The sequence below is a fragment of the Gymnodraco acuticeps genome, unplaced genomic scaffold (genome assembly GCF_902827175.1).
Source record: "Gymnodraco acuticeps unplaced genomic scaffold, fGymAcu1.1, whole genome shotgun sequence".
NCBI lineage: Eukaryota > Metazoa > Chordata > Actinopteri > Perciformes > Bathydraconidae > Gymnodraco > Gymnodraco acuticeps.
Window position 1 is genome coordinate 1136917 of NW_022990647.1, and position 10615 is coordinate 1147531.

At 38.2% G+C, this 10615-nt stretch overlaps 2 protein-coding genes across 2 annotated transcripts in view; both read right to left on the reverse strand.

Moving 5' to 3' along the window:
• Positions 1-1846: 1846 nt before the first annotated feature.
• On the reverse strand, positions 1847-4197 carry LOC117554838 (ADP-ribosylation factor-like protein 14). Its single transcript, XM_034229387.1, has 2 exons — positions 3691-4197; positions 1847-2906 (listed from the first exon to the last, which is right to left on the reverse strand). The coding sequence occupies exons 1-2, from the start codon at positions 4003-4005 to the stop codon at positions 2595-2597; spliced, it is 627 nt and encodes a 208-aa protein (XP_034085278.1). The 5' UTR covers positions 4006-4197; the 3' UTR covers positions 1847-2594.
• A 1132-nt stretch (positions 4198-5329) lies between these two features.
• ppm1lb (protein phosphatase, Mg2+/Mn2+ dependent, 1Lb) overlaps positions 5330-10615 on the reverse strand; it is a gene marked incomplete in the record, with an annotated part of 29293 nt that continues 24007 nt past the window's right edge. Inside the window, 2 exon segments of the mRNA XM_034229443.1 lie at positions 5330-7260; positions 9472-9633. Of these exon segments, the coding sequence (XP_034085334.1) occupies positions 6920-7260; positions 9472-9633 (503 nt within the window).

Here is a 10615-nt window from a genome sequence, read left to right on the forward strand (position 1 = left end):
TCCCTGCTTTGATCAAGACTTTAGGGAGCCTTTCAGCCCCTCTAGCAAAGGGACTGGAAAGCAAGCTTTGAAAATTCAGTACCATCTACATGCTTGTCATGTTCCAGACACGGCTCTCAACCACTCAGGGCCTGCACAAATACCTGCAGAAAGAAACAATTGACTTGGTGCAGGCTGTAGATTACAAGACAGCAGTTGAGAACACACTGAAAAGTTACCGAAGTAACGAGAAAGCACATGAGGTCTATGACAAGACCAAGGCCCTGTGCAATGATCTTGATATTCCCGAAACTGTGACACAGAGGAAGAAGCGAAGAAACATGGAAGACTTTGTAGTCGAGGCATCATGTGGAGCAATGTGAAACATTAAACATAAATAAACTGGTGTACAAAACTCACATACCTGCATTTCAATGGACAGCATAAAAGGACACGTGAGCTGGGATCTGTTGCTCAGATTAGCTATTAATGATCACGTTGATAAATCATATAAAACAAATAGCCAATCACACAAAAAACATGTTGCTGTGACTGTGAGCATTAAACAATTAACATTAAACTAAACAAACACAACAGTACGTTATTGTCCTTATAAAATAAAAACATACATTTTGTCCACCAAGATAATACAGGCACCTTACCCTCAAGAGATCCTCACTTGCTATGAGAATCTCCCACAATCCATTGCCGTAACAAAGCTAATGCAGGCACACGTTTGTGACACCAGATGGCGCAATTGTGTATGTGCGTGTGGGGAGTCTTGCAGTAGAAAATTCGACTGTAGCGCCGCCACTGTGGGCTAAGCCCCGAATGTTTCCAGGTCCAGGCGACGCCCCTGGACATTAGAATTGACTATTCTTGTCTGTCACATACTCTTCTTGTCTGTCACATAAGTGGCGCAACTGAAGCGGTATTGCGCTAAAGGGAAATTATTTTGACCGAAGAGATTTAGATTTGCCGGCTAACGGGAACTCTGACGTCGCCATTTTGTGTGCTTCGCGGATGCGCTCGGCTCCTCTCGACTGCTGCTCGGGTCTGCTCGGTCAGCTTCCGGATGAGGAGGCATTCGTTCGACCAATTTAGATAACATTACAAACATTTTTAACAGGGGCCATAATAGTGTAAATAATGTTTGTTTTGGCAGTTATAACTGAATGTAATGTTTTCTACTTTTTTTACATCTGGGAAGGCATTTGCCTTCATCAGATGGAAAGTGTCTTGACCAACAACTTAAGTATTTCTTAAAGCTATGCAGGGCATGCAAGCGAGCAAACACAAACAAGAACAAACAAACAAGTGAAATTAAAAATAAAATTTAAATTGTACAATATAATATTGTGGTGGTTCATCTTATAATTCAGTCTAGAGATTGCACCAGACAGCATCTAAGACCTGCAACAATCTAAATGTTCTAGGGGGAGGCCCCCCAAACCCTTCGTGCGTCATTTTGTCCGCGCGCATTTTTCAGGGCAATCTCTATTGGGCTCAGGGCCATCTGTAAATTAGCTTAGATGGCCCACAGGGCCATCTCCCAAAATCCTTAATGTCATGCACTGAATATCTATTTCTTTCTAGTTTTACAGTCATTTATTTTAGCTTACAGCTATAGATACTTTGCTTTACTTTAATTGATACTATCAGTAGGCTATAATAGCCAACGGCCGGTTTACCAATCCGGGGCCAAACAGACAAGATAAAATAAAGAACACCTTTATTTATCCTAAGTGAAATTGTTGTGCAGCAGTTGCAATACAAAAAATAAGCATGTAAGTATGTTTTAAGACATACCTTTAAAAATGCCTGGTATAACCCATATGTGAAAATCTAAGAATTTGAATTTCAGGACTTTAACATGAATTTTTCTTTATTTCATTGCAACATTAGACAAAACAACACTGACATATTGTAAGCATGGTAATAAACACATATTGAAAACACGCTTTGAGTTGACAGATTTTACAGTTTTGTCATGGCTTTAATTTGTATGATGTAGCAACATCTACATTTTACATCAATGTCACAAATAGGCCTTTGTTTAAGTCAAATGTGTGTTGTACAGACCCAATAGTTATACAAAACAACAAGTCTTTATATTTCATAAAAGTTGATAAAAATATAAATATAAAACTAAACATAAATAAAACAAACAAACAAGCAAAAGTTGCACAATTGGAGAACCGAATTGTTTTGATGCACAGACCAATATATATTTGGTCTGTATTTCCATGTATAGAGACAACTCTTAGATTGAATCATTGCAAATACTCTGTTTTACAAAAGGTTCAGTTTCTCTCTCAGGCTCAGCTCAAATATCAGTTTTTGACACACCAGCTGTCTTAACCCAAGATCACAGCACCCTCATGGGATATCACCATGGTCCAAGGACACTTTGTCTTTATCAGCACTGAATAAAGCTTCTCTCTGTTACGTAGATTAACAATCAAAACTGAGATAATCTCATCCCTTTTCTCATCACCTCCTATACTCTGATCCTATAGACGCCACAGTGAGGCCATTTGCTGCTGAATTACACAGGCAGACAACAAGGACTCCTGCAAATCACTTGAATGATTCTCAAACCAGATTTTCCCCCATCATCTGCTGCAGAGACAAACCACTTTTTTCATAGCTGTGATACTGAACCCTTTGGACTTCATCTTAACCTTAATGTCCTCTTGAGTCTGTTTGAATGGAGTCTTCATCAGATAGACGATCCTCCTGAAGCCCTCCTCCAGCCCCACGCCGGTGGTGGCTGAGCAAGGCTGGATGAACCAGGTCCTGCCCTCGCACAATCTTCTCAAGTCCAGTGTCACACAAAGAGCCTCTGGGCTTTGAGTGCCCTGGAGGTCCTGTTTGTTGGCAAGGACCACGAGAGGGACTCCTTTGAGACTCTCATGCCTCAGGACCTAAAAGTGGAGAAGAAAGCAAACAAAAAAACGTCAACTTGTGTACAAAATCTTTTAGTTAACTGGTTTATTGTGTTTAACCTATATCTATCAAGCATTGAGTAGTTGAGCACACATACTGCACACTGTAATGTCGTTTTAAACAGAGATAAGGGTATTTATTAATATGTTTGCGAACAATTGATATTTTGTTCTGTTTGGCATGCTGTACTGGTGCATAAGCAGATGACTAATGATAGACACAAAAAACAGTTGTAATGAAATATGATTTAGTTACTCATACATTGTTTCACTAATAGAGCATGTGTTCTATTTTATCTGTTTTATTTGTTCTATGTCCTATATGTATTCATGTTGCACTGTTGGAGGAGCCTGTGACTTAAGTTTTCCATCGCCATATCTACACTGTAGCAACTGTGCACGTGACAATAAAGCCTTGAATCTTGAATTTAGTCATAATGAAATGTTCTTTATACTACATATAAACTAAGCAAAGTTCAAGTGTTATTGCAGGGTGAATTGTCATCATTCATTAAAATATTATACACAGTTTTGTACAAATTGGTTTAGTATAGTATAGTTGTTGACAAGACATTAATAAGCATGTGCAAATGTTCTTATATCTGCTTAACTTCTGCTATGAGCCATTTATTAAAGAGTACAACTCTGCATACATCACTCTGCTCAATGTAGCTCAAACATCCAATTGAAGTAACAAAAACACAATTCTTACTGAAGGAAGAATATGTGCAATTAAGAGTATAAAAGTATCTGTTTAAATTACCCGATGAAGTTCCTTGCGGGCCTCATCCAGATGCTTTTGATCCCAGCTGTCCACCACAAACACCAGTCCGGCTGTATCAGTATAGAAATGTTTCCAATAGGGCCTCATCTTCCTCTGGCCCCCCACATCCCACACCGTCAGGCCCGGGCTGCTCCTGTCCGTCTCAAGCGTCTCCACGTTGAAGCCCACAGTGGGCACGGTCAGCACACTCTCGTTGTACTTCAGCCTGTAGAGCAGTGTGGTCTTTCCAGATCCAGTCAGACCCAGCATCAGGACCTGTGCTTGTTTTCGAGGCTTGGATCCATGCAGGCCCATGTCCTAACAGTGCAGCTCGTGACTATAAAGTAAGCTTCTTCTTCTTCTTTTTGTATAGCTGTGTGAAATAGGCTGTACCCAATGGCTCCCTTTGTACTGACTATCTATAGGCTTAGTGTGTCCCGTCTCTTATAGAGACTGGCTGCAGTCAGTATGCTTTATGTGCGCAGAGTGATCCCTCCCCTCTGTTGTGATGGGATTCCTCTTGTGTCTGCGTAGCTTTCGGTAATGCTATTTATATCCAAAGTGATGGTGCAACTAACTGCGTACAGTTCTTTGGTTACCACAGCACAGTTAGTAGAGGAGTCACATCACACCTGCTACAGATCATCAGATACACCAACCAGGAAGTCCATTTTGGTACACCGGTAAGATTATGTTTCTTCCTGGCTAGATGTCCCTGAGCAATGTCATCACAGGAACATTCAGCTGGGGGATAGCTCGCCCTGGGCTGATGGGTAAATGTAGTTTTATCTTTAGACTGAGATTATGTAGGCAAAATGTGAGCCTTTGAGAAACCTGTCAGCAAAAATGGTTTCTGGGAATCTGTTATTGATCCCAAATAAATACGCATACATTAAACATCTTGAATTACTGAAACAGACTTTAGCATTACACAATAGTGTACAACATCAGCACTGGACAATATAATTGGAATTATACATTGTCACAATTAGTACACTAGATTTAATTTGAGTGCATCTTATTTCATTTCTAATTCTGGCTGACTTCTGATTGTTTGCCCAATTCATTCTGTATGACATCTTAAAGCTAGGGTGAGTTATTTTTGAATTGTTTTTGTTAGATCTGTTGAAATATTCCTTACTTTCTAGTAACAATCAGCAGAATCACCTGACATACTAAATGTGGATTGCTGTGAAGAATATATTGTCATCGCCCAGCAGGTGGCATAACCTGACTAAAATCAGCTCTTCATTACCCATTGTTTAATTTATTTCGCTGGAAAAAACAAACATGTAAGAGAACTTTAGGGAAATACTTGAGAAAAGATTAGGTATTCATGTTTCTGTTTAGTGCCCCTATACATTTAACCCAAGTGCAAATATGTCAAGCATTCAGGGAAAAGATGTCTTATATTTACTATCAATTGAAGTATTACCTTTATTGATATTAATCCCCAGAGTCCCCATACATAATGTACGGGTACTGTTTTTACAATTTTTGATCTCGTTTATTTTTCTTTCCGGTTATTGTCTATGTATGAGTTACTTTTACTGAATACATTCTAAATAAAAAAACACACAAAATGATCATATATCATTTTTAATGTTCGCTTTTAGATTTACAATTTGAAATTTCAGAATAATTGTTATTGTATTTGTGTACAGTTTATTAAAATCAACAAAAACAAGTACAAATCCCACATAAACACTTTGTAAGGTACATATTTTAGGAAGAATGTGAACTGAAAAAGCACAAACAGACAGTTTTCTCTGATATATATATATATATAGATATATATATATCGATATAGATATATATATCTCTGAAGTTAAACAATCCAGAAACAGGCGCACTGCTTTTATTCATTGATGCATGAACAGTGGAGGGGTGATACTAACATGAGGACAGTATGTACATTCATCTTACAATTCCATGTCTCTTAAGAGACATTTCTTCCCATAATGCTATTTTACATGTGAGTTCAAATGTACGACTTCAGGGTCGAGCAGTGTGCATGGCATGATCGACGGCAATACATTAAACTGAAAGTAGTTTTGGCAGCAGACTTCATAACAGGAAATCAACAGTTTAAAAAATAAGGCAACAATAACAATTCATTCAAAGGCTTGTTAAATTTTGAGTTACAGTTCAGGAAAATGTTAATAATGATCAATAGCAGAGAGGACATGGCATTAAAGGCTGAAATTGTAACTTTAATTTGTCATGTGATAATTGAAGAAACCTCAGATAAAGGACTAGCACGTCAATAATTATGTAAAAAAAGAAGCCGGTGGTAAATCTTTCTTGATAATTGAAATTGCTAAATCATTCACAATTGTAACTGCCTGTGAGACCTTAATTATTACCTCCTTCCTCAAGTTTAAAATGATTTTTTTTAAGTTGTACGTGAGATTTTCTTTTAACAATCTGCAGCATTACATTATCAGTAGTTACATACATGCTGATAAGGTGGGGATCATACCAGAGTCTCAGCTTTAACAAATGTAATATGTATCAACAATAAAAACAGAATTGAGACTTTATCAGCACAAAAACAGCAATCAATTTAAGTGAACTTAGACATTCAACATCTAAAATTATAAAACTCAAGACAAAACACTTTCATCCTTACATCAAATTCCCATGATCAGCAAGTGTGATGCGACCATTTTAATTGGTTGTATTGCTGTACAATATCAATGGTGATATTTAAACATTTGTGTTGTTCCTGTATAAAGGGAATACAATCATATTTGCACCAGTGACATGTAATTGATCCAGGAAAAAAATACCTTTTCAGTGCAGTCACTTGGTAGACACAAGTCTACAATTAAATGATGTGACAACAGAGTTAGAAAACTAAAAGCATAAACATTAGTGGTCACATAGTGGAAGACCTTACCTCTGAAATAACGTGGAAGTCAAACTCCATGCTAGCTTGTTTACTGTCATTTTCTCATTATTGGACAGGCAATGCATTGGTTGTTAACGTGAAATATATCAATTATTTTCATATTCTCAAGCATACACACGCACGCACACACACACAGCTCAATCTGTTGTTGCATAACTAAATGAAAGCAATAAAAGTAAAGGAGGGGAACTGCAAATATCTGTGACAGAAATTGTTCTCACCCAAAATGTTGTTTTGAGTTTTAAATCTCTCATCTTAACCCTATTACTTCTCACTAATATTCAAACATGATATAGATGCTGTGTGTTGCTGTGTCTACTTCTCGCTGGCCTTCCCTTTAAACTTGACTACCATGACGGTGATGTTGTCAGGGCAACCACGATAAAAGGATTGGAGGACGATGCTCTTTGCGCCGAAATGAGGCTCGGCCAGTCGTTCCCTGATGAAGCGAACCGCCTCCTCGTTGCTGAAGGTGTCCCACAGGCCGTCCGAGGCCAGGATCATGAACTCCGGCTGCAGCTTGTTCAGGTCAAACGTCATGATGTCCGGATTGGGAATGACCACGTTGAGGTTCTTCAGCGGGTAATCGCCCAGAGAACGGGACATGGCCAGGATGCCCTGCACACGCCACGAGCCGTTGAAGCTGATGAAACCACCTGAGGAGGAAGACAGAGGGGAAATAGTTGGAAAGTGCCAAAGCAAAACGTTGAGGGTAAATTACAAGATGGAGGGGGGGAGGTGGTAGAGAGAATGAGAGGAAGTGAGAGGATAGAGGAAAACAAAGGTAGAGGGAACAGTAGAGAAACAGATGTTTTCCATGTTACTGACGTGAAACTGCAAAACAAAAGACTATTTTTGTTTCTCTGAACCAACTGGCAACATGTCTGTTCATCTATGAGACTACTATGTTCACATCGAATAAGCAAATAGTATTTTGGATTAGTACCCTTCACATGTGTTCACTCAGTGCTCATTGTTTACGCTCATGGAACGCAATTGTTTATGTTGGATTGATTTCAATTTATGTCACATCCTGCAAGTACAGCTGTGTGTCCTCTATGGCTTCAACAGATTTGCAAGGAGGGAATTGTACTGGAACTGATAGGATGAGGAATTCCATATGAGGTCAAGATGCCTCCCTAGCCTGGTGAGCAAGGCCATAGCAAGGATTTAAAAAAAAAAATTGTTTTAAAAACAATCCGAGTTTAGGCTATAAAAACAAATCCCATTATGTGTAACTTTCTGTTACTATTATTAGTTTGCTAAACTCCCCATTTCCCAGCAAAGCAGAGAACATGAACTCTGTGTCCTCATGTTTGCTCATGTCGTTAACTGCTTTAATATAACCAGGGAATAGAATGTACAAATTGCTTTCAGAAGCAAGGGAGACATTAGTCATTGAAGTATTACCCTAAGCAGTTAGCGGCTGAGAGCAGCAGTTAGCTTAATAAATGCATTAATTAGTTATGCCCTGAAATTATCATGGGACTATATTTATTTATGCTCACCACTATTACCAATTACTTGTATTTAAAATCAATTTTAATTATTAATCAGTTAGATTTCATTACTAAAGTCAGCACTAAGTTTCTTGAAATTGCAATTTTTCAGTCAGAGGACTATTCAAATGACTTTTTTTTACGTTTTTTGTATGAGAGCCACAGACAGTTAAACCTTTAGTAATGGATTTGCAAAAATCCTAAAATGACAATAATTACAATGTATCCTAAAATTTACAGAATACAATAAAACAATTGTTGAAGTAAAATAAAGAAAGATACAAAAATAGATAATGACTAATTACTATAATTATTAGTTAAGGAAATATAAAGTCAACAGTCTGATACATCATAATACATATTATAAGTGAACCATTTCCTAAAAATCGTATTAATTGAATACTTCCATTATTTTTCAAAAAATGCCGTTTGTGGTTTGACTGTTTTGTAAATGGTTGTTGCAATTTGAGGTTCTAGTATCAAGTGTTATTGTTTACTTTTCTTTTTCTAGTGCAGAGACTTCATTTACCATTTAGTACTTGAAACAGATTCCAGAAAATCTGGTTTCACTAATGAAAATGTAGATGTATGGTACTCCAAAAACTAATTAGAGGAGCCTGTGGTTTTGGTATTGAGTTTCTATCAGTAATTGTTCTGGAGTATCAGTGTTTACAGGACTGTGTCACAGAGACAGATAAACACCACCGTAACAAAATAAAATGCCGCCCCAGGAGAGAGGACTAGTGTCTATGCTGTTATTTTATTAGTATAGCACTGGTTCCTGTTTATGAGAAACTATAATTATTATGATCATTAGATTCTGCCCCATCACTGAAGTTAAAACAGTAGGAACTCAAGTGTAGTATTATAATTGCAAGTATGTCACATGAATAAGTAAACAGCAACACAATGCAAACTAAATCTGTGAGCTTTCATTTAGTACCCAAGTAGACCATTAGATGGAGATGGTGGGCTTTCCTGACAGTGACCACGCTGTAACTGATTCATCTGGCAAACTGCCATCAAACTCTCTTCAGCATGGAGAGTATGCAGATAGGGTAGATGGGAGAATTATGCCTTCAAATACACCTTAAATACTGTGCACTGTCTGGCTGCATTTGATAACATGCTGCATTAGAGGCAGATAGAGTTATCAGTCACTAGGGTTTGATGTCAGCCTCAGCACAGACACGCACAAAGTGGAGAAAAAGGATAATGGTGCTCAGCTTTGATCATAAGAAGACTATTTTATGCTCTTTATGAAAACAATCTGTGTGTCGATGTAGCTTTAAGTTTGAACTAAAGCCTTGTTCTGCTTAAAATTGCTGGAGAAAGGTCTACTGGTCTGGACTGCAGCTGTTTCCTCACCAGCCTTCTTGATCCTCTTGCGTTCTTTTAGCTGGTAAGGTTTGTGGTCATGCGACAGAGGAATAGCGTTTCCGTCTTTGTCACAAAGAACTCCACGCGAGTCTCCAACGTTGGCCACCGTCAACTCCTTATCAGAGAGCAGGGCCACCAGACACGTAGTACCTGAGACAGAAGGAGGAGAGAGCCGAGCGGGAGGGAACAGAGGGAGAAGAAAGTGGATTATATCAGAGTTAGAATGGGCAGTTAAAAGGAACAGTTTCTGTCAATAACTATTGCAATATAGTGCATTTATAAGGGGTAAGATGCCACTTTCAAGGCATTGCACTGCCATGACAATAGTGCATCCTTGCATTAGGCCACATTGGCACTGCCTAGGAAGTGGACCGGCAACCCTCCTGTTTCCAAATTAAGTTCCTACGGACTGAGCTTCTGCCCGTGAATACAACTATTCATGGTTAAAATAACCAAGAAAATAAGATTTTTGGCATCGAACAAACTAAAACCCATGACAAATAAAAGGTATTATTTTTACATTCATAAACCATAAGAGTAACACCTATTGCAATGCAGGGTGTAATACAACATCACATAATGACAACACTAACCTGCTGATGTTCAGAAGGCTTATCATCTCATTTACGTGTGACAGCAGGATCGCTAATAACAAATCATTCTGATGGATGCATGAATCTCTTTACCAAATATCATCATTTTAGTTTCATTTGAATAGCTGTCAAGACATTTTCAATAATCATTGAGTGGTGGGCCAAAGCACAGAACTACGTCCCCATGACTAGAGTCACAGTGCTAGCAATGTTAAAACAATTATGGAAAATTGTAATTTACAGTCCTGGTTAAAAATTATGTAACATAAAAATGTAAATGTATGTTCTTTCATATAAAGCTACTCTGAATTTAGGACCACTAATGAACAACTTCAGTAAAAATAATGAGAACAATTGTTGCACAAACACGGCAAACACTCTTTGAAGTCACTTTTTTTCCTTGTACTACTCTCTAAAATGCTTTTTTCCCCTTCTCCTCCTTCCTCTCTTTGTTTAGTTTCCCAGCCAGGCAAAGCAGAGTCTGGACTCCGAATCTGAGGCCTATTGTGTGAGATCTAAAGTCCTGCAGAGAAAGAACA